This window comes from Grammomys surdaster, unplaced genomic scaffold (assembly GCF_004785775.1).
Source record: "Grammomys surdaster isolate TR1022 unplaced genomic scaffold, NIH_TR_1.0 130, whole genome shotgun sequence".
Taxonomy (NCBI): domain Eukaryota; kingdom Metazoa; phylum Chordata; class Mammalia; order Rodentia; family Muridae; genus Grammomys; species Grammomys surdaster.
The window spans coordinates 23325852-23349847 of NW_021604588.1; the positions used below are offsets into that span (position 1 = coordinate 23325852).

The 23996-nt window shown below is 42.5% G+C and overlaps 1 protein-coding gene and 1 pseudogene across 2 annotated transcripts in view; both read right to left on the reverse strand.

The window, feature by feature from the left end:
• Positions 1 to 23383, reverse strand: part of Ppp2r5a (protein phosphatase 2 regulatory subunit B'alpha) — a 43294-nt gene extending 19911 nt beyond the window's left edge. Inside the window, exon 1 of one of the 2 annotated variants that reach the window (XM_028757788.1) lies at positions 22602 to 23383. In XM_028757788.1, the coding sequence (XP_028613621.1) occupies positions 22602 to 22782 (181 nt within the window). In that variant the 5' untranslated portion in view covers positions 22783 to 23383. Of the gene's footprint in view, positions 1 to 21621; positions 21724 to 22601 lie in introns of those variants that run through there. The other variant, XM_028757796.1, reaches the window with a different exon arrangement.
• Positions 9552 to 10300, reverse strand: LOC114614116 (annotated as a pseudogene).
• Positions 23384 to 23996: the final 613 nt, after the last annotated feature.

Genomic DNA, 23996 nt, shown 5'->3' on the forward strand with positions numbered 1-23996 from the left:
TGAGTACTGGAAACTCAACTCAGGTTCTCATGACTCCACGGCCCATCTTGAACCACCTCCCCAGCCCCCTTTTCTTTTTTATTATAGCAAAGTGTGGATGTTACAAAGACCAGCATAATTTACAAGACTTCTGGAGGAAATGATAAAAATTACAAATAAATTTTGAATGTGCTGTAGACAGCCATTTGAGGCCATGCTACTGAAAGTTTCTAAGACAGTTCTACACCCATAAATAATCATCTCCTGCTCCGTCCCAGAGCCAGCAGGGGTCTCTGTGATATGAAGCTGAGAGACAGTAAATAACATTTTTATTATTTTTATAATATTTTTTATTCAATCATCTTTTATGGAGCTACTCAGAAATGGGCATATTTTAACTTTTTTTTTTTTTTAAGGATCATTAAATTTGTAGATGAGAGTGGCCTGAGCTCTGGAGTGAGACCTCGAGTGCTGTGAGAGAACGAGGCAGCTCTGATGCACAGGCCAGCAGTCGGGCCTCGCAGGCCAGCAGTCAGGTCTCGCTACCCTTGCATGGCCCAACCCCAGCTGGTGTTCAGCAGCAGAGCCTGCACATCTCTGCTAGGTCAGAGACGTCTGAATGGCCTTTTTCTTAAATCTTTTGGAGTTTTCTGTTAAATAGTTAATTTCAATTAATACAAGGCATTTCCTAACACTGGTACCAAGTTCATTAGTTTAAAAATCTAGGAAATAAAACATTTTTGCTTTTTATAAACTCCCAAACAGCCAGGCAGTGGTGGCACATGCCTTTAATCCCAGCACTTGGGAGGCAGAGGCAGGTGGATTTCTGAGTTTGAGGCCAGCCTGGTCTACAGAGTGAGTTCCAGGACAGCCAGAGATATACAGAGAAACCCTGTCTCGAAAAACCAAAAAAAAAAAAAACAACAAAAAAGAAAGACTATTTGTTTCATTAATATGGCCATTGATTATAGGAGTTTGAGAAATTGGTAGGTACTGTGGGGAAAAAAAAGAAAAGAAAAAAAGAAAACCTCCCGAACAATGCTAAGCTTTTGAGATCACATATAACACACTTTAAGAAGATGATGGTGACCACCTCACTCAAGACCCTTTGTTAGCTCGTAGAGAAAATCCTCATAGTTCTTGCAGTTACTCATTTATTAAAAAACGATATCCTTCAAATATAGCTTTGTCTTTACTCAAGTAGATGGTACATAGGTATCCATCTTCATCTTCTGTGTGTGTGTTACTGTATCACATCTTCATCTTGTGTGTGTGTGACTGGGGACTGAGCACATGGGCTCCCACATGCTAACCCAGTGCTCTACCTGTGAGCCCTGTCCCAGCCCTTGTACGGCATCTTTACTGTTACTATAATTAGATTCCATTACAATGATGATTTGAGGATAATAGGTGCCATCTTTAGAAGCTGACTCAGTTCTAACAGTCTTAAGATATTTCTGAGCATTTTCCTCCCCGATGCTGAAAGGAACAAATTCACGCTTTACCCACTTGCACATGTGATCTCCATGTGACTGCCATCCATGGGCAAGTCCCGCTCTCTTTCTCCACACTCCCACTCCCACGTGTGACACCAATTTTCTTCTTATCTGTAAGGCCATGTCTCTCACTCAGAGCCTCAGCTAGTAGTGCCTCACTCTTAATCCCAGGAGGCAGAGGTAGGAGAGTGTCTAAGACTTAAAGGCTAGCCTCTATTTATCGATTATAATGCTACTTATCTATTTTAAGCAGTGTTCTGGTTTGAAAATACAATGGTTTCCACAAGCCCCTGAGGTGAACCCTTGGTTCCCAGCGGGCTGGTGGCACTCTGGCGGATAATGGAAGCTTCAGAAGGCGGGCCTAACTAGAGGAAATTCGTCCTGGGCCATGCCTCTGAAAATTATAACAGGTTCCTGTATACCATGAGGTGAAGAAGCTTCTCCACCACACACTCCTGTTCTGCCCAAGAGCATGCAGTTAAAAATAAAATCTTTCTTCCTTTATTTGTACCAGGTCTTTTTGTCAGAGCAACAGAGAAACTAACACATTGACAGATATTAACTTCTTTAAAACCTATAAATAGACCCTGAGTATGAAGGGAAGGGTAAAGTAACAGGCACTATGGTTTGCAACTGAACTGTTCCCACAGGCTAATGTGGTCCACTGCTAGTGGTGCTGTTTCCGGGGCTGTGGAACCTTTGAGGCATGGGGCCTAGATAGCAGAGCCAGGTGACTAGGGATGGGCGTGTGAAAGCCATGCCACTTCCTGCCTGTCCTGATGCAAGCAAGCATCAGGAGCCACATGTTCCCACTGCACGGCCTTCCTGGCTGGGACAGACTACAACTCTCTGAAACCATGAGCTAAAACAAACATTTTCTCCCTTAAATTTTTTCTTTTTGACAGTGCTGAGGAATGTTCAGTAATAATGACTCTACTTAAATGATACAACGAAGCCAGTCCTACAAACACCCCAAGTATTTACCAAAGAGCAATTACATGTACTGCTACGCACTATTCTATGTACAGTACAGTCAACAACTTCAATGCCGTTGATATTGCTAGCAAAGAATATTATATGGCCTGTAATACCAAATTGTGCTCATCTTCAGTAACATCCTCAGAGCTATGGCTACTTGAAAGGAGTCTCCTAGAAACCATTACTAAACCAGCAATAAAAAAGCATTGCATGAATATTATGAAGAGTACAAGAGAAACTGCACAATCAAGGAGCGAGCTATAAAAGAAACACATGTGCTATGCCTTTGCGAAATACATAATTAATTTAAACTTGGCTGGAATATGAGTTTTTAAAATGCATGTAACTTTTCCATCTTATGATGAGTGAAATTTGATTTCACTAAAGACTTTACCACTGTTAAAAATAAAACTCCTGTGACAAGCAGGCGAGACTAAGACAGTTCTGGAGAAATGAGGCGTTTCCTCTCTGGAGATCTTCAAAGACTCTCCCAAAGTCCTGTTAGGTGTTTCCTAAACTCTTCAAGTTTTTTTCCCCCAAAACATTCAACTTGAGATGTACCTGGCTCACACTTTAAAAAACACTGCTCTAGAGTACTGTTTTTCAAAGTATGGATGAAACCAACTGGACGGTAGTATCATTCTGATGGGTCACAACTGGAGTTAAGCAAACAAAGGAATCAGAGGGTACCACGTGTCATAGTATTATTTCACTGCACTGTATTTGGGTCCTCAGTTGTAAAGCAAGATGTGCTTCATACTATAGTCTGTAGTTTAAAAGTTTGAAAGACACCATGTGATGGTTTGTATATGCTCGGCCCAGGGAGTGGCACTATTAGAAGGTGAGACCCTGTTGGAGTAGGTGTGTCACTGTGGGTGTGGGCTTTAAGACCCTCAACCTAACTGCCTGGAAGTCAGTATTCTGTTAGCAGCCTTCAGATAAAGATGTAGAACTCTCAGCTCCTCCTGCACCATGCCTGCCTGGATGATAATGGACTGAACCTCTGAACCCGAAAGCCAGCCCCAGTTAAATGCTGTCCTTATAAGAGTTGCCTTGGTCAAGGTGTCTGTTCACAGCAGTAAAACCCTAAGACAATTCCACAATATGTAAAATGCTACAATATCAGAGGCTGGGGAAGAGAAAAGGAGCACCCCTCCAGTAGTTCCCCCCCAAATAAAAATACTGAAAGATTCTGTATTAGGCAGGCCTAAGATGATAAAGTAAACTGGTAATGAAGCTGAGATTCAAACCACCTGGAGTGCAGAGAGAACAAATGCTATCAATGGAGCACCCGAGGAGCATCCCATGTTCCTTTAAACTTGTGGGTCTCAACCCCTTTGGGGGTCAAATGACCCTTTCCTAGGGGTCACCTAAGACCATAGGAAAACAGACAATGATTCACAACAGTAGCAAAATTAGTTATGAAGTAGCAACAAAAATAATTTTATGGTTGAGAGTCACCACAACATGAGGAACTGTATCAAAGTGTAGCACGAGGAAGGCTGAGAGCCGCTGCTCTAGACAAATAAGAAACCAAGAACGACCCAGACGGTGCCCTCTCCTACTTTCATGTCACATGTATCTAACATGTATCCATTACCCTCATCTTACCCCACCCTTAAGATTTCTCTCCCCTTTCATGATCTCTTCTAGTTTCATGATCTTTTCTCTTCTCCCGGCCCCCAAATCTGGGCTCTGCATAAGAGTAAAACAAGTGGCTACTGACTTTCTGGCATTGGATATTTCTCGTAATGATTTCTAGTCTCTCTCCTGTACATGTCACAGCTTCACTTTCTCTTTAGAGCTGTATGATGGCTAATCTTGATTGTCAATATTAATTGAATCAATTAAATCCCAAGTAACTGGACACACCTATGAGGGACTTAATTGACTGGTTCATCTAAGGTCAAAAGACTGTCCTAAATCTTGGCCACAGCTCTGGTTGTAAACTGCAAAAAAGTACATGAAGAAGTAAGCTTTTTGCCTGCTTGCCCTCACTCTAGCTGGCAAGTTCATCTATCCTGTTGCTGAGGCATTACATACATACATACATACATACATACATACATACCTTACTTCTTCAGGAGTCCAACACTGACTAAAAGCCTTGTAGATTCAACTACCAGATTCTTGGCCTTTCCTTCAGGAAACAACCATTGTTGGACTAGCTGGACCACAGCCTGTAAGCCACTCTGATAAATTTCCTTTTAATACAGATGCATTCTATCAGTCTTGTTCCTCTAGAGAACTTAACACAAGGTGAGTAAAATTCCACTGTATACATGTACTACATTCTTTGTTTGATAGACATATAGGCTGGTTTCATTTTTTGGCTATTGTGAATAATGTAGCAGCAGTCATCTCTGTAAAACGCTGAGTTAGGAGTCCTTAGGGTATATACCAAGAGTGGATTAGCTGGATTACAGGTAGCTCTATTTTTAGTTATTTGAGAAACTTCCACACTGATTTCCATAACGGCTGCACAAGTGTGCCTTCCCCCAGCAGTGAATAAGGGCCCCCTTTCCCAAAGCCTTGCTAGCATTTGCTGTCATGTTTTCATGACAGCCGTCCTGGCAGGGGTGAGATGGGCTCTCAAAACATTTCCATTTGCATTTTCCTGATGGCTAAGCATACTGAGTACTTTTAAAGCACTACTACCATTTTATTTCTTCTACTGAGCACTATCTATTTGGCCACTAGTCCATTTACTAACTGAATAATTTCTGTGTGTTTAATATTTGCGGCTCTCTTTACATATTTGGACAAATCTCCGGTCTGGTGAGTAGATGGCCAAGATTTATTTTTCCACATTCAGTAAGCTGTCTCTGCAATTGTTTCCTTTGTTGTACAGAAGCTTAGTTATGTGTAATTCCAATTATGCCAATTCCCAGATTATTTCCTGGGCTGTTGGAATCCTTCCCAACACGCCCTTGCCTATGATCTATCATGAAGTGCTTTACTTGCAGAAGTATCAGGTCAAGTCTGACTGACTGAAGGCCTCTGACCTGTCCTAAGTTGGTTACAGTGCAAGGGTAGATCCGGGCCAGGCCCCATTCTTCTATATGCGGAATCCAGTTTTTCTGGCTATGTGGCTAAGAAGGCAGTCTTCAATCTCTATTCTTTGTATCTTTGTCAAGAACCAAAGTTAGTCATGTTTTACATTAGAACAGGGGCAAAAGGTCAAGAAATGATTGTCAAAAAAATAAAAACAAAACAAAGAAAAAAAAACAAAACAAAGATAGGCTTACATCCCTGGCACGAATCTTACATGGTCAATATGCATAATTTCTACCCATATATTTTAGAATTCAATCTGCCAATATTTTACTAAAGATTTTTCAGTTTATGTTCATAAGAGACACTGTTCTGCAATTTTATTTTCTAGTCATATTCTTTCTTAATTCAGACTCACTCAAATAGACACATACCTATTGAAATTTTTATTTCTTCTTGCGTCAGTTTTAGAAAGCTATTTACGTCAAGGAATTTTCCCATATCCTCTAAGATTTTAAATGTAAGTGTATAACTTTATACCTGGAAGCTATGATAGCCCAGATAAAATGTACTAATTATTACTATAAAACAAGTTAAAATTGTAGTCAAGTCAAAGACTAGCTTCCAAGAAGACAAAGTAAGAATTCCTCAGATCTACCTGCTTCCTCAAAGTTCAGTTTAAAATAACTGGTTAGCCAAGTATGGTGGTACATGCCTATAATTCCAGCGTTCGAGAGGCAGAGCAGGAAGATCACCATAAGTTCAAGGCTAGCTAGGTCTATAGTCTACACAGAGATCTACGATAGGCAGGGCTACACAAGAGGACCCCTTAAATAAATAAATAAATAAAGTTTTAAAATAAACAATATAAAGCATCATCTAAAGGCTCTATGAATAGACCTAAGAGCAAATTCCTATCTAAGACTATCTATGAAAACTCAGGGTACTAAATAGCCCAGTGAAAAAACACTCATCTAATATGAACAAGGCCTTGGGTTTGAGCCCTATGCCACAAATAATTTATGAAAATTTAGTAAGTGGAATCTAAATGAAGATAGTTCCTTTTCCCTTCGCTCAGCTAGGCAGGAACTCTATTCAGAGAATCAGAGGCTCCCTCTACTTCAATCTTCCCGACAGCCTTCCTCGGGGACCAACAGACACTGGTACTTCTATCCTGCTGCAGCAGCCCAATTCTAACCAAGTGCAGTAGAGAGGTCAGGGTTCCCTTCTTATTCCACTCGTATCGGAGACTGTACTTTTGGGCAGCACCACTAGGAATACGGCCCCAGTCACCCTATCCCTGGCATTGAATGCAAGCTAAAAAGATCTTAGGTTACTACCTACAAGTTACGCTTACATAAAGCTAGCTCCTTTCCCAAAGAAACCTGTAGTTTACAAGTGCTCTCAGAAACAGCAGGTGCTGTGATGGAAGGGAAGGATAGAGATTTCTGGATTCACCGAGGACTCCATAGGCCAACTTATTGTCAGAAGAGATCTGTAAAAGGGAACAGCTCAGAGGAGCCTTTTGGTATGAGTCATGTCCACACCCTTCCTACTTCCATCCCTACCCCTCTGTCTGGAAAAGTACAGCCCACAGGTTAACAAAGAGGGGAAAAAGGGCATAACTTAATTGCTTATGAGAGTTCACACTAGATCTGATTTCCAAGTAGCCATTATTCAAAGGGAACCACAATTACAGAAAAGTGTCATGACAATGTCACATTAAGTGGAGATAAAGAAAAACACCAATAAAGAGAAGCAATGGAGATCATAGACTCAAGTAGTCTAACAAAGAAAAATTCACTGAAGGGGCTCATCAGGACTGAAAGACCTATCAAGAGATAAATTCCAATCTTAAACAGAAGAGGGCTGGCACTGCTGCTCCTGTAGAGGACCTGGGTGCAAGTCCAGTACCCACGTGGTGACTTACCATCATGGATCACTCCAGTTTCAAGGAATCTAATGGTCTTTTGGGTTCCAACTACACACAGGGTGCAGCATGTAAGACAGATACAGGAAAAACATTCACATATAGAACAAATAAATCTAATTTTTAAAAGTGGAGGAAAATGAACAGAGCTTTAGTACCCTGTAGAACACTATCATTACAATTAATCTATTGATAATGGAAGTACCAGAAGGAGAGAGAACAGAAGCAGGAGAAGACATGTGAAGGAGCAGTGACAGCAACTCTGCAAACAGAGTGAGTCGTTCTAACCTAGGGTAATCAAGGGTAACCTAGGGTAACCAAGGAGCTGCGTGAACTCCAAGGATCAACTCAGGCCAGCAATGGCTCACCCAGTATGTGCTTGTTGCCACACTAGAATCCATAGTGGAAAGAAAGAACAGGCTTCTGAAGTTATCCTCTGACCAGCACGTGCACTCTGTGGTACACAAGCACCCCCACGCTGCCTGTGCACACAAGCAGCAAACAAACGTAAACAGAAAAATCAAAGGGGGGATAAAACCCAGGAGACCCATAGGCTAGACTCAGTGCAGTCGAAGTTCCTAAGGTGAGACAAGGACAAAATCTTGAAAGTCCCAAGATAAAAACAATTATTTTTGGCTGGAGAGATGGCTCAGTGGTTACGAGCACTGACTGCTCTTCCAGAGGTCCTGAGTTCAATTCCCAGCAAGCACATGGTGGCTCACAACCATCTGTAATGGGATCCGATGTCCACTTCTGGTGTCTCTGAGGAGATCAACAATGTACTCACATTCATAAAATTCGTAAATAAAATGTTAAGCCGGGTGGTGGTGGTGCACGCCTTTAATCCCAAGTGCTGGCAGAGGCAGGTGGATTTCTGAGTTCGAGGCCGGCCTGGTCTACAGAGTGAGTTCCAGGACAGCCAGGGCTACACAGAGAAACCCTGTCTCAAAAAAACCAAAATAAATAAATAAATAAATAATAAAATGTTAAAAATTATTTACAGGGTCTAAGATTAACGGTTGAATTCTCAACCAAGAAGATAGAGGCCAGAGTACAGAATCACATTCAAAGTCTCAAAACACTGAACCAAAAATCCTATACCCAACAAAGCTATTTTTAAAAATGAAGACATTATCAGATAAAAACCTGACTGATGAAAATAATCTAAAGCTGACTGACAGTGGCCCACATCTGTGAGTGTATTAAAACCTACTCAACTATGGAAATGGATAGGCTATAGGATATGAGTGAGAATTTTTATCTTTTTTTGAGACAGGGTCTCATGTAGCCCAAGCTGGCTTCAAATCTGCTGTGTAGCCAAGGATGATCTTGAACTCCTGATCCTCCTACCTTTACCCTCCAGGTACTGAGACTACAAGCATCCTGACCAGCAACAGTCTGTTTCATGCAGCCCTGGTTCTATGAACTAGGCTGTCCATAGGAGGCAAGCACTCTACCAACTGAGCTACAGCTTCAGCCCTGTCAACTTTTCATAAAGCTGTTTTTAAAATGTAGTCCAGTCCTATCAAATACCTGACATTACTAAGAGACAGTAACAGTTAAAAGATCACTGTAATGTCCTTGATGAAGTCATAAACATCAGCCCATCATAACACATATAGAACACATGCTTAGATCCCCTTCTTTTATCTCTATAAAACATTTGTAATTTATAATACTAGATTTGATTCAGTAAAATTTTGAAAGGGTTTGTGAGAACTTCAAAATCAACAAAGAAAATAAAGATATAATAAACACATATGAATATGACTACATAGGATGTCTGTAGAACAGTTTGTCAAACTGTTAAAAATTACCTCAGTAAAGATGGGTGTGGTATGAGCCTTTAGTCCCAGCACTTGGGAGGCAGCAGGCAGAACTCAGAGTTCAAGGGCAGCCTGGTCTACAGAAGGAGTTCCAGGACAGACAGAGCAAATAGTAAGACTCTGTCTCGTAAAACCAAAACCAAATAAAAATAAAATAAAATGCTGGAGTGGTATGATTTAGCACTGGCCCTACAGTATAATATTGCTAGTACTATTTCATGTATATCTCAGCAGAAAGTTTAGTCTGTATTCTTACCTCTCAAGGTTTCAAATACCAAGCTGAAGAATACTGTTTTTCCCCTATTGTAAACAGCTTGCTGCATATGACTTTCACAGACAGTGCATGTATTATCGGTAACCATAAGGCTGAAGCGTACTGCACCCTCTCCAGGCTGCACGACCAGAGCCACCCAAGGTGTGGTAGGACTTGTGGACCTTTCTAAGGCTACAGTACTTGCAGCCTACAGATACCAGCCCATGCATCTCACTGTGCTTCTGGACTAGTCTGCTGATCCACTGGGTGTCAGGATTTCTTCTGATAGGCTTATGGAATGGATCAATGATGACAACCTCAAAGGAGCTGTATGTGGACTCTTCACCAGCCCAGTAAGAATCCAGGACTCAGGCTGGAGAGATGGCTCAGCGGTTAAGAGCACTGACTGCTCTTCCAGAGGTTCTGAGCTCAACTCCCAGCATCCACATGGTTTCTCATCAATGGGATAAGATGCCCTATTCTTGTGTTTGTGAAGACAACTACAGTGTACTCATATACATAAATAAATAAATCTTAAAAAATTCAGGACTCTCCAAGCCCCACAGTGGCATCCAGCTCTCCCCTTGGCAATAGACTGAAGACTTCAGGCAAGCTAGCTGGTCAAGACCATGATGGACATATTTGTCTAAGTTATACCCTTAGGAACTGTGCAAACCCTGTACATGACATAAGCTTGCATGGCCCTGTATCCCAGTCTGTGAGCTTTATCAGGCTTGGTGGGATGGGAAGCCCTGTGTATAGCACAGAGTGTGTAACACAGAGTGGCCGGTATTGCCAGCAGTGCACAGAGAAAGTACATCAAGTCCGACTGCAGCTTCTCCATGGCTCCTGGATGTATTTGTGTGCATATATCTTGGCTCGCATAATGGCTGCCTCCAGATGGAAAGGGAACACTGGTTTGTGAACAACCTGTCTTAAAGCTTTCCTCTTCACCATCTTCACTAAAGCCAATGTTTGAAACCCAAGCACAATCAAGTCATTTCAACTTTTTCATTTGCTAGTGCTGTGTTTAATAACAAATATTTTAAAGGGCAGGCATAATTTGTAATAAGATAATTTTATAAACCATATCCCCAGTTACTGCTGCTCATTTATTTGAAATCTAAAGTAACATCTCATATAGGATTCATGCTACAAATAATAGAACAAGCACAGTATCATAGCAACTCAGCACCACCACTCAGTGGCATGCCCAGGATGTGGTCCAGAATTCTAATTTAAGAGACTGACACAGGATATAGGACATGTAGCTTTTTGGCAATACCCAGTAATGTTATAACTGAGAGCCTAAACCAGCTTTTATCTAAAACTAAAGATCAGGCTATAGTAAGGAAGCAATGGGATTGTTTACTTAGTAACAAATGGCTTAGCACTACTACTAACTATGACTTAGTTAAGAGTCTGTGGTTTCGTTACAACTGAAAACTGCAAAGAAAGTATAGACAGCACACCCGAGAAAACGCCAACAGGCGGGCTATCAGTCCAATATCTTAACATATAAGTGTGTACTAAGGAAAACCACTGAGGTACTGCCTAAGCTTAACAACAGCTTTAATTACCATTCAAATGTAACTGTATCCATAACTATTATTTAGAAGGATTAAAGGATACTAGTTAGTTCTTATTCTAAAATATAACTTTTAGCTAATATGTGCCTATAAACTCAATGTTTTGATGGCTTAGGCAGGAGAACTGAGAGCTCCAGGCTACCCTGGGCTACTCCAGGCTACCCTGAGCTACATAACCCAGTCAAGAAAGGGAAGAAAGGAGGAGGGGAGAGGCAGAGAAAGAAGAAAGGAGTGAAGGGGGGGAGCTGACACGTCTGATAAAGCAGTGAGAACAGAAACGAGGATGGGTTACTAGCTGTGTGATGCACGGTCCTGGCCGTGGACACAGATGAGGATGCTGCTGAAAACCTGCGTTACCTCCTTAATATCATCTGAATATGGAGCCTGGTAGTCATTAAACAAGAGTTTGTGAGACTTTTAAGGGACCAGAAATGTTAAGCAGATCTTCACACATCAAGTGGAAGGCTAAGGAAACCACAGCTGTCACTTTAATGGCTGGGAGGAAATCCATCTCGTAGTGATGCCCACACAACCCTGCGCTTACTGAGAACACATTACCTTCTTTAACTGGTGCTCAAGTCTAGGGCAGGACCAGCTCTGCGCCCGCTCCAGCCTTCACCGTCACAGGCTGGCTCTGTGAGAGGGCTTGGGAGTGGCCACCCTAGGATACTTAATCAATTTCCTGGGGCAATTATGGATTTAATTGGATTCTCTAATAGATCTATATATAAACTCCTAAACAAGAGTCTTAGGAACAGTAGCCACAGTGTTCCTGCTTCTCAGTCAATCTTCAACACTGAGAGAGAGAGAGAGAGAGAGAGAGAGAGAGAGAGAGAGAGAGAGAGAGAGAGAGAGAAGCTATTTCTGAGCCAGAGAGATAGGTCAGCAGGTAAAGACACTTGCCAGTCTAACAATCTGCGTTGAATCCCAGAATCCATGCAGAAGGACCAACTCTCACAAGCTGCCCTCTGACCTCCATATGTGTGCCAAGGAATGCCTGTGTAAGTGCACACACATGCATAGAAACACATATACTGATAAATAAAAAAAAAAATTAAAAAAACAACTTCCTTTTGGTATGTGAAATTTATTTATTTTTTAGCATTTGCTTACTTTAGACTGAATATGTACTCTCAGGGGAAGGGATGGAAGTGGGAATCCGGGGAAAGCTACAAATACAGGTCACTGGGCTTGGCGTCAGTCACTTGCCTGCCGAGCCATCTCAACAGCCTCAGTATGTGGAATTTATAACCAAGGTTTCAAATGACCCAATTCACTATTTCTAAAAATAAGTAATTTATCCAGAACCATTTCAAAATTGTTATTTTTCTTTCAAAAAAGTCATGCTGTTTGCAATATTCTATAAAGTTAAAGCACGAGGTGAACAGATTAGCCTAATCTTAGGTTAGCCTACTCTTACACTGCTCTCACTGACAGCAAAGTACGAGAGGTTTGTTCTGGAAGAGTTTTGTTTTTAACAATCTATGAGCTCTTTAAAAAAAAAAAGCCACATAAAGAAATGAGGTAGTTAAGAATGATCTTTCTCACCATGTATTCTTTAAACGAGTTTATTTCAGAAAACAATGAAACTGAGAGTCATTTATGACTCACGCCAAGTATTACATCCTAAAATAGTCATTACTGCTCTAGAACTAAAAACAAGTCTCCAAGTGTGTACAGGGTTATCCAGGTGACCACAGAAACACCAGATATCAGCCACACCAACTCCATCCATGGCTGCCCCATAGCTGGAGCAGCTAAGGAAAGCTCAGATATTACCCCTCTCCTACTGGAAGACCTGAGTTTCCCAGGACTTCAGACTAACCTAGAAGCAGGTCACTGTTGCATCTGCTACTCCAGTTGTACTTACAATCAAGTTAAGGCTTGTTCACTAACTACAGGCACCCATGCATCTGGAATACTTCTTAAAGAGATGCTACACAGTTGTCCAGTTTCATCTCCTCTAGAAACTTTAGGAGACTAAAACTAGTGAAGTGTCTGATGAATTTTCCTAATTAAGTTCATATGCAAGTCTCAGTATCTCAGAGCACTTTATTTCCTGCTTTCAAATTTGGGGGAGGAAAAGACAGTGCTGTGCTAACGTAGCCACAGCGTGAGAAAGTCCTTATAGCCTACACACAGCATCTCCAAAAGGCAGGTAAAGCCTCAGTTCTTGACAATCTGGGACAACACATTCAAGCTACCACTTACAGTGACTGAGTGACTGGTGACTCCAGTTACAAATCTAGCTGTTCTGCAAATGTGCCTCATCATGAACAATCTTCTTATTATTAACTCACGCACACAGACACTTCTCCCAGCATATCATCTCCTGCTACAAACAAACCAAGGCTATCCTGCACTATGCATATACAGATCATCAGTGGCCAGCAAATCCAACTATGACAAGTCCTTCATCAGCAAATCTGGGCATCTTAGCAGGCGACCAAAGGTAAAATAACAAATGCAATTATGTTGACTAGGCATAGAAATGCCCACAGGACACTGATTCAGATAGATAGATAGATAGATAGATAGATAGATAGATAGATAGATAGATAGATAGATAGATAGATAGGCAGGCTGGTGAGATGGCTTAGTGGTAAAGGCACTTGTCTCTACATCTGATGACCTGCATTCCATCCTGAGAACACACATGGTAGAGAACCAAATCCTGATCCTCTGACCTTCAACACATGCATACGCGTGCACACACACATAGGAGTATGTGTAACAAAAGGATCTCAAGTGTAACACTTACAAAATAAAATGGGATCTCCCCTCACTACTTGGTTCCTTTCCCAGCATCCTCCGAAGCAGGGCTGTGCACCCAGTGTCCAGATAAACACACCTTGAGATGCCTCACTTTCTACCTCTTCCCACTGCAAACAATTAACACCCCCTATCTCCAGGTACTTCAGACAAACCTCCTCCCATTCCTGCAGCTACCATTCTGAATGGAGCTATCGTGAGCCTCAACTCGCCTGTGAAGCACACACACACTCACCCACTGATCCCTCCCTTCTGTCACAATCCAGTCTACCCTCTGTATCTACAATATGTATCTTAAGTTTTCTTCTATATGTATGGGTGTTTTGCCTGCATGTATGTCTGTACACAACATGGATGCCTGGTGCCTATGGAGGCTAGAAGAGTGTGACAGATCCTCTGGAACTAGAGTTAAGGACTGTTGTTAGCTGCTATGTGGGTGTTGGGATAGGAACCCCAGGTCCTCTGGAAGAGTGGCCAGTAATCTTAACCACTGAACCATGCCTCTAAGCCCATATTTAAGTGACTCTGTGTGTGTGTGTGTGTGTGTGTGTGTGTGTGTGTGTGTGTGTGCAAAAAACTATGCAAAAACACCACCCCCAATCTATCTAAAAGCTATCCTTACTTACTGGCTATATTCTACAACTTCCACATAACCTTTACCCTACAGGAATCTTGCTTCAAGTCTATCAAGCCTCTGAAATACCCCTAAAAACCAATGAAGCCAGCAGGAAGGTTGCCAAAAGCACAGGCCGCTCCATCCTACCTACCCCACTATTAATACTAAGACTTGCTTACCTCGATGCCTTGGGCCCATGGGCACTGTCTCTTGTCTCTAGATGTTGCTATGCTCTGGCCTCTTGTCAGTCTACAAATCTCTACTGAGCATGTGCTTCAGATCCCATTGCTACAAATGCCACCGACAAGCTGGAAACCCCAATTACTACCATATGCACAGGGATTCAGCTCTAGGCCCAAATTCACTTTCTAACAGTCAACCCCACTTCAGTTTCCCACAGGTACTTCAACTTATCCCACCGAAGAATGATTACTTTTTGAAGCCTAGCATGGTGGCTCATACCTGTAACTTCAGCACTTGCTGAAGGCTGATCACCACGAGTCTAGGACCAGTCTACAATACAGTATGAGCCTATCTCAAATAAATAAATAAATAAATAAATAAATAAATAAATTGCTACCAACAGAAATGTTATTTTTCCCCAAATCTGATTTGTCTCTCAATAAGCTGTTTTGAGGGTAAGGTGGTCCACACCCGTAATCACTCAGATGGCTCAGGTAAGATTGTTGAGTCTGAGGCTACCCTTGGGCTACCTACTGACAAACTGCTACCATATACCTAGTTGCTCAAGTCAAACCAGTATCATTCTTGACTTCCTCTCACCAAGTCCTCTGTGTGTGATACCACTCCATCTCCACTTAGGAAGACTTCCTACATTCCTCACGACAGTCAGGTACAAAGGCAGTGTGATGCCTGTACCCATTCTTTAACATACAACATCAAGCAAAACCAGGTCTTCCTTGCTGCCCCAGTGTCTTCTCTAACCACAAAGCTGGCAATCTTCAAACACGCTGTGCTCAGCTGCAGTCTACGTGGACTGTCAGACGGGTAGGTCTTAGACCCTGTCTACCCTTGCCTAATACCTTCTAGCTTTTAGGTCTCAGTTCACCTCTTTCTACAGGAAGTTTTCTTTTTCCTCTTTTTCCACAACAAAATTAGGCTGTGTCTCTCTCACACTTCCTGACATCACAAAACACAGCAAACTCCTCCCTCTCTTCAGAGACTCTCTGATGAAATGGCTAGAATGCTATTTATTTAGAGTAAGAGTGAAATCAGTCCCCAATGGAGGCCTCCTGTTCAGTACTGGAGGGCTCAACTAGAAACCGCACAGTGGGGAGGTGAGTTAGCTTCGCTATTTCAGGGGAAGTGTGATCCCAAGAACTCCCTTGCATTCAGTGTCCACGTTAGAAATAGGTTCTCTTAGAACATGTAAACCTACCATAGTCAGCAAACTACAAAAGACGGGCATGACCAAATAAACCCAGTATGTTTCTTTACAGGAATGTGAATCAAGGTAAGATTTCTAAAACTTTTCATTACTCACTCAAAAAGCTCACAGAGACAAATTCCTTCAGCAAAGAGTTAAAAAAAAAGATATACATAAAAAAGTCTTGAAACTGCTTATTATTCAATTATCCTGCTCAGACAAGCAGAGTCTATTTTACATAAACCCAGCTTGTCATGTCAAACTTTCAGCAAGTAGGTTTTTTTGTCATGCAATAATGCACTCAAAGTAATTATAGATTTTAGATCGGTTTCTTTTATTTCCTTCAAGGACAGCCTCATAAATTAAGACTGCACCTCAAATTTAGAGATTAATATAAACTAGCCTGGCAAGGTCATGCAGGCCTATAATCCCATCACTTGAGAGGAAAGAGGATCACGAGTTCAAGGCCAGTCTGGACTACCCAGTAATGAGTCTAAGGTCAATCCAGAGTACACCGTGAGATCTTACCACAAAAAAAAAAAAGAAAAAATATAAATTATAAATACAAACTATTTCAGCTTATCTGATTTTAAATACTAAAGCCCATATCTAAGTCAACCCTAAGTTAGTTTTCCATACAACTGTAACATGTCTGCTTTCCTGGAACAATCAATGCTGGGTCACACTATGTCAGACGCAAGGGCAGGTACCTCTGCTTCAATCTGGCATTTACTGTGCTCACTTCAGCAGTACACATACTTCAGAGCAAGCCAGAGCCTTACTTAGTCTTTACTGTTATCAAAGTACTAAAAAAGTCAGTTTATTTACTTAGCTTGACTGTTTCAGGCATGAATATGTTAAAACACAGAGTGAACAACAACAACAAAAAAGAATGGATCTCATAGTCAATATTGAACAGTCTGGAAAAAGCACTCTCAATGCAGAAAGGTAGGTGACTAAAAGACAACCATTTTATCAAAATATCGACTGTATCTACTTGACATTTATTATACTGTACTTGGTACTATGTGTTTTGATAAATAAATGACATTTTGCAAAATAAAATTTACTGTCTCATTCTGGAGAGCAAACTACTTCATATCAACTGAACATTCGCCCATAACAAATCAATACTCAGTAGTATTATCAGAGTGGTTAGCAGAAAGGCCCAAGACAAACTAGGAAAATAGACTAAAAGCAGCTCTGGAGCCTCACTGCTACCTTTTACAAAAAGCCATGGTCAAAATTAAGTTGAACGTCAACATGAAAAACTCTCTGGAAGAAAACAGTTGATAAAAAAATAAATATAAGACGTGACCCAAAACAGTTAAATTCAACAGTTCACTTTCCCATTAGTTTTTTGTTTGTTTTGTTTTTTAAAGATAGGTCCACTATGCAGTCTTGGTTGGCCTGGAATTTGCTATGTAAACCAGGATGGCCTCACATTCAGAGATGTGCTTGACTCCAGGGGCAGGAGAAAGGGTGTGCGTCACCATTACATTTTACTTAGTATACCCAGTAGAAACATTAGGCTAAGATCTTCAATAGAAGACATCAGGTAGAAGACAGAAGTTTGATACTCCAAAGCGACTGGCATCATCACCAATGACCCCAAAAAATGAGATTAAAGCTAAGCCAATCTCTAGCATGTTTCCAAATGTTGCCTACTCAATCTCAGCTCAAGACAACAAAACAAAACCAAAACAAAACAAAAAATAAAACAAACAAAACCTGATCACCTGGCACTGAATGACAACAGCTGGGCTTTCATTTAGATGATAAAACAAGACCTAACAATCATCTCATCGTATGAAAACTCAGAATAGCACCAATTAGCCAGCCATAGAGGGCAGCAGAGTTAAGAGAGCGAATTGTAAATACCAGAGGGTGAAGTGAGGGCAAGTTAATGGGCTGAGAGGAACCATGAGTATCGGAAAGACAAAGCTTCAGTTAACGACTTAATCCAGCAGGTGCCTAACACTGTGTGCTGCTCGGCCTCACTCCTAACTGCACGTGAGGATCACCCTGGCAGTTGTAAAAAATAAACATGCCTAGATTCCACCTTAGACCAATTAGCAGACTGAGGAATGCGGGCCAGGCGTGGATATTTTTTTAAGCTTTCCAAGTATCTAAGGAAGACTATACTGTGTAACACAGTCCTCAAAAGTAGACTCTACCCCGTATGCTACAATGTTAAAAGCCAAACTGGAAAACAAAACAAAGCACAAAAACCTATTATTTCCCAAATGTATTATTTTGTAGCTAAACCTTAGACTCTAAAACTCAGAGGGGCAATATTAACCTAGATACGAATCATCACTGTGCCTTTATCAAGAACATTATTCTTACAGGTGAAAACCGGAAGTTCGTAGGGGTTAACCAGCTAGCCCAAAGCAACTGTGAGCCATCACTAAAGCAGGGAGACAATTCAAATCTGCTATTTACAGGACGATGCTCTACCCCAATGGTCTCACCAACTTGCTAGATATATCTTCCTAGATTATCACTTTACTCAATTAGATGCCTCCAAAAATAATCCAAAATTAAATTAAGAAAGATGACCAAAAAATGAGGGAGGGAGGGGGGGATATGATTGTAAATAGGAATTCTGAAGATGTTAACCTTAAAGGAGAAAAGATTTCCTCATGTGAAGATTAGCACTAGATTAGCAATTTCTCTAAGTATATTCTTTTTTTTTTTTTTTTTTTTTTTTTTGGTTTTTCTAGACAGGGTTTCTCTATGTAGCCCTGGCTGTCCTGGAACTCACTCTGTAGACCAGGCTGGCCTCAAACTCAGAAATCTGCCTGCCTCTGTCTCCCTAGTGCTGGGGTGCTGGGATTAAAGGTGTGTGCCACCACTGCCTGGCAAGTATATTCTTAAAAAGTAAAAAAAAAAAAAAAAAGTTTTTAAAAATTATATCTTGTAGAAGGGATATGACAAGACAGAAAACAGTCCCAAAATACCTAAAATGTTATAGCCTGTTGAAAGCATTTCTCTTAACTTACTCAGATGAATTTTAACTTTACCTTAGTATTTGTCCTATTTACAAAGAGCTGTGTTTGGATGAATATCTCGTGAATATCCACAAACCTTAAACATTAAATGAGTAGTAGTAGTGCCCCTCCCCACAGTGAGACAACAAAAACAAACAAAGAAAAACAAAAAATCCCACTAATTCTGTCACACTCAGAAGACCACATACCTCAACAAAACATGCACAAACACGTCCCCCTAATTCTAAACTGGCTAATGCAAGCTACTTCGGTCAGCATTAATGTTCTGGCCGCAGTTCTTAGAGATCAACAATGAAACTGAATGATTCTCCGAAAGTTTTTTACCTCATCTTTTTTTTTTTAATTTGTTTGTTTGTTTGTTTGAGTGTGGGTATATGTCTGTGAACCACTTGTGTGCCTGATGTCCTCACAGGTCAGAGGAGGGCTTTGGATCCCCTGGAACTGTTGTTACAGATGGGTGCTGGGATCAGAACCTAGGTCCTCTGGAAGAAGAGCCAGTGCTCTTAACCAGAGAGCCATCTTTCCAGCCACTCTTTATCTCAGGAAGAGTTCAATTCCAAGGTCAGTTTCTGTTCTTTGCTGTTTACTAAGAGAAATGTGTGTCTGTACAGCCATAATGAAGAATTTGATTCCTTTTCTTGGTAGGAAATTATTACTACAGGCTAGATAGATGGACCCCGAGGTTAAAAGTACAAACTACTCCCAGAGGACTGCAGTCAGTTCCCAACACCTAAGTTAGAGCTGTTCACAACCTCCTGTAAGATCAGCTCCAGGGTATCCATTACCCCTGGGTTCTACAGACAACAGTACTCATGCACATACACTTAATTAAAAGTAATATTCCAGGGAGGCTTTTATTGAAGTATCATTAATAACTTCACTTAAAAACCTTTCAATCTGCCTTTCAAACACAAGAGAATGGAAGTTAGCTTTCTTTGCTTATTTTCAGGCACTTAAATTATTTCATTTAATCCTTCCACTTTACAGATAAAGAAAATAACTCAGAAAGACCAAAAACTTACTTTCTACCCTGACTACCTAGAATACTTGAATACTTCAAGTTTATGTAAAATGAGTTTACAGCAAACTACTGGCATTTGACCAGAGTCCCAAAGTCAGACAAAGCACCAGCCAGATAATCACAGGTCCAAACCTAACCTGTTCAAACCTCAAAAATATATATGTATATATATTTGTGAAAATAGACTGAGCCCCAGACTGTCAGATAACAGCATAATAGCATTACCATAGTAGGTAAAAAAGGCACATAACAAGTATTAATGATACGCAGTCTTAGGTTGTTCCAGTTGTCACGGGCAATATTGTCTTGTTTTCAAAGATAATTATTTGAAATACTAAGCTGTATATACATGTAAAGGATCAGCTATTTCACCAAGCCAATCCTTCCAGAAGTTCAATCCAAAATAGGCTAAACACATTGAAAGACTACCTATTTTAAATAACAACTTCCTTAATTGTTCATTATCAAATAACAAGTTTTAGGTGGAAAAATTACAACCTACATGAACATAAATTTCAAGGCCAGAAACAGTGGTTCACATATACTGATCCTGGTTTATTTTCTAGCATCTAGCCCTCAGAGGAACTTACTAGTTATTTTTAACATTTTCAGTGTTAAAAATCATGCAACCCACTCACCTAGAGGATTTTGCAAAAATAAACTAAAAAGGTTGTATTGTTTTGTTAATCCTTACACACAGTCTGCTTTTAAGAAAACTACTTGGCACCTTTCCAGTTTAGATCCATGTGGACAAAGTGTAAAGCAAGCAGGTTGGTTGATATAAAATACTTGAAAGATCTTGGATGCCCACGGATATCTGAATCACTCCACAGTGAGATTGTATTTCAGAGCAGTAAGAAAAATGCTCTTTCATATGAAACAGTTTTCTGCTGTTGCTTTTGTTAAACCCACAAATGGGAAGAAAATACTACAGACAGAAAAAACTCACAACACGGTGTTATCAAGGGCACTGCCAAAGCACAAAGTAAAACAACTCCATTAAATAAAAAAAAAAAAAATCACTTTTCAAGCATTTTGACTACTGGATTTAAAGCAGTTTTTCCTGAGGGTTTTCTTTTCTTTTTTTCTTTTTTTTTTTAGGAGTTTTATTTTCAAGTAAAAAGTTTTACTTCCTCAATTGAATCTGCATCAGTTTATCATGAATAATACCTTATGAGGAACACTATACATGCAAATACCTAAAATTAACCAAGGGTTTCAATTTTTCTCTACTACTGAGCAAATTCTGCACATGAAAACATTAGCGGTACCAGCTACATCTTCAACCAAACGTCATGTAACTTTGAGTCTGATTACTGATTCTGTGAATTTCTGTCGGTCTTAAAGGCAAAAATCTATTACAGAGGCATCTCTTGAGACTAACCAGATGTTTAAAATTCAATTAGTAGACCAGAGGAACTAAGAAGTACAACACTAAGACAAAGAAAACCATGTTAGCAAATTAAATACATAAGAAAAATGCTAGTATCGAGACTTCAACCTAAAATTAACACGATTCAACTAATGAAAAACAATCAAAGGATAAAATAACTTTTAATTAAGTATAAAAGCTTAAACTCCTGAGTAGCAATTCACTATCCTAACAAGTAGGACAGGGCTATTTTATGGCTATGGCTGCACTCCACTGACTGTGCTTATCACTTTGAACAATTCTAGTTTGTTAAAGAACAATCAAGCAACAAATGAGACAGCACACACCAAAACATACATACGTAAGCTATTTTCAAAAATCCGTGTGATTCTACCTGTGGTACGTCCTTGAATCAGAAGCACCCCAAGAGGCAGCTGTAGAGTCTAAGTAGGGTTCCAAGCTGTGGCTGGTCAACTGTTGATTTGATTTAGGGTTCTCTTTACACTCCTTGCCAAACTAAGTCAGGATTCATAGACTCAAAGACAAATCACAACCAGATTGGCCTTGAAAGGGATGCTGGATCTTTGTCAAACGTATTGAAAAATCTGCTGATCATTTATCTACTTTGGCATGAGCCTTTAATCTCTTGGCCTTGTAAATCATTCTCTAGGTTTCTATCAGGTTGCAAGAATTTCTTAAATATACAGGAACACAATCATCTTTTCAATTCATGACATCTAGCTCATAAAATGCAAGAATGGAAAATCAGTAAATCAAAAACCAATAATTCCCAAAAAATAAGTAAGAACACCAGTAAACAACTCATGAAAAGCCACCAAACCGGGTGGGAAAAGTAAGTGAGCCAAAAGGGGTGCCAAGCACTCCTGTGAGGCATTAGGCACGGATACCAATTTGAATTACTTATAAAACCTTACAAAGTCCTTGGAAGCACAGCCGCGCGAACCAAGTTCCCGCTCCACTGCAAAGAAATTACTCTTTCTTCATAACCTCTCCAAAGACAATCGAGGTCTTCTAAGGAATACCATTTACGTCTAACGAGACAGTAAGATCTGTCATTTGGTCCTGGTTTTAAGCTAGCTACGTCTAAAGGCCAGCCAACTCGGCAGCAGTTTGTGCGGACCCTGGATTTGGCGACTGAGGGACAAGTAGAGAAAGTGAAGAAATAGCTAAGCTTGGAGAAAACCAGGGCTGAGGCTCAGCGAAGTAGGGAGTTGGAGGACTGGACAAGGAAAGGAGCGCAGGGACCTTGGGGACCCTGGAGTCGCCAAGACAGTGCAGGTGGGGCAAGCGCGCAGGTGGGAAGGGGAGTGGGGCTTGCCCCGGGAGCGCGGTCCAGGGGCGGCCGGGGGTTACCTTTGAGCTGGGGCAGGGGGTGCAGCTCCGCCTGGCTGCCCTGGCTGCGGAACTGCGACGAGCCCTGAGAGCGCTTCTGCCTCTGAGCCTTGCGCACCGATTTCCGGGTGAAGCCGTCCACTTTTTCCGAGGCCGAGATGGCGGCGCAGGCAACTGGTGCGGGCGGCGACGGCGACGACATCTCGGCGACCCGGGTGCTCGGCGCCTCCCGCGGCGGCTGGCCCGGGAAATCGGCGGGGGACGGGCACGGCGAGCTTGTGCCCCTGTGCCCCGGGCCCGGGCCGCGCCGCCCTCGCGCTCCGCAAGCTGCTCCTTACCCGACAGCGCCTCACGGCCGCATCCCCGCGCCGCGCGGCCGCCTCCCGGAGCTGGCAGAGGGGAGGGCGGGGGCGCGCGGGCCGCACAAGTTGCTGACGCCCGGCGCCGAGGGCGGGCGGAGGCGAGCCCGAAGTTTGGAAGGCTGGGGCGAGCGCGCGGGTGCGGACGCCGGGCGCTCGCGGCCCCTTAGCGCGCGGAGTCAGGGCAGATCTTCAGCGGCTGCTGCCCGTGCCGTCCGCCCAGCCGGGAGCCTCCTCCCGGGGCGCTTCCATCGCGGGTCCGCGCGAGCCGCCGCCGAGCGCTCGTTCTCCCGTCAGCGCTGGCCCCTCATCGCCCGGGGCGGCCACCCGCACCCCGATCCTAGGAGCGTCGCCCTCGCTCAGCCTCCCGCGCCCACCGGCCGCCCACGGAGCACGCCCGGGGAGCAACTGCTACAACTTGAGAGGGTGGCTGGTACAGGCGAGGGGGGACTCGGTGCGCGTGCGTGCGCGCTCCCGCGGCCCGGGGGAGGTCCTCGCGGGGGGTGGAGGGAGGAGTTTGACTGACAACTTCCGCGGGGTCCCACTAGCCTCCCGAGTCTCCGGAGGGGGCCGGGGCGGGAAAGCATGCCAGTTCCCTCGGCCAATCGCAGGGCTAAGCGGCAGACGGGGGGAGGGGGCGTGGCCTCCCGGCTGTCTATCAAGAGTCCATAGCAGTGGCAGAGAGGGAGGGGGCTATGTGACAGACGCGGGCCACAACCAATCGCAAGTGAAGGCAGTGAGCGGGGTGCCTTGTGCGTCACAACTGTAAAGGAAAGCTCTCGGGAGGGAGAAAGGGGAGACGCCGCGCCGCCGTCGGCTCCCGTGTACGCCTGTGCTAGGCTCCAGGCTGGAATTGTTCTCCAGACAGCGCGTGAGAGGGAGACGACACAGGCAGCTGAGAAAGCAGAATAGCGTCCTCCCTCTCTCTGCGTTCTGCGGACCAATGGGGACCTGAAGCGAGGGCTGGGGCGCCCCAGAACGCCAAGCATTGCGTCAGTCGAACGGGGGCGGGGCCAAGGTCGTGTCAGTGCGGCGTGATTGACAGGCGAAGGAGCCC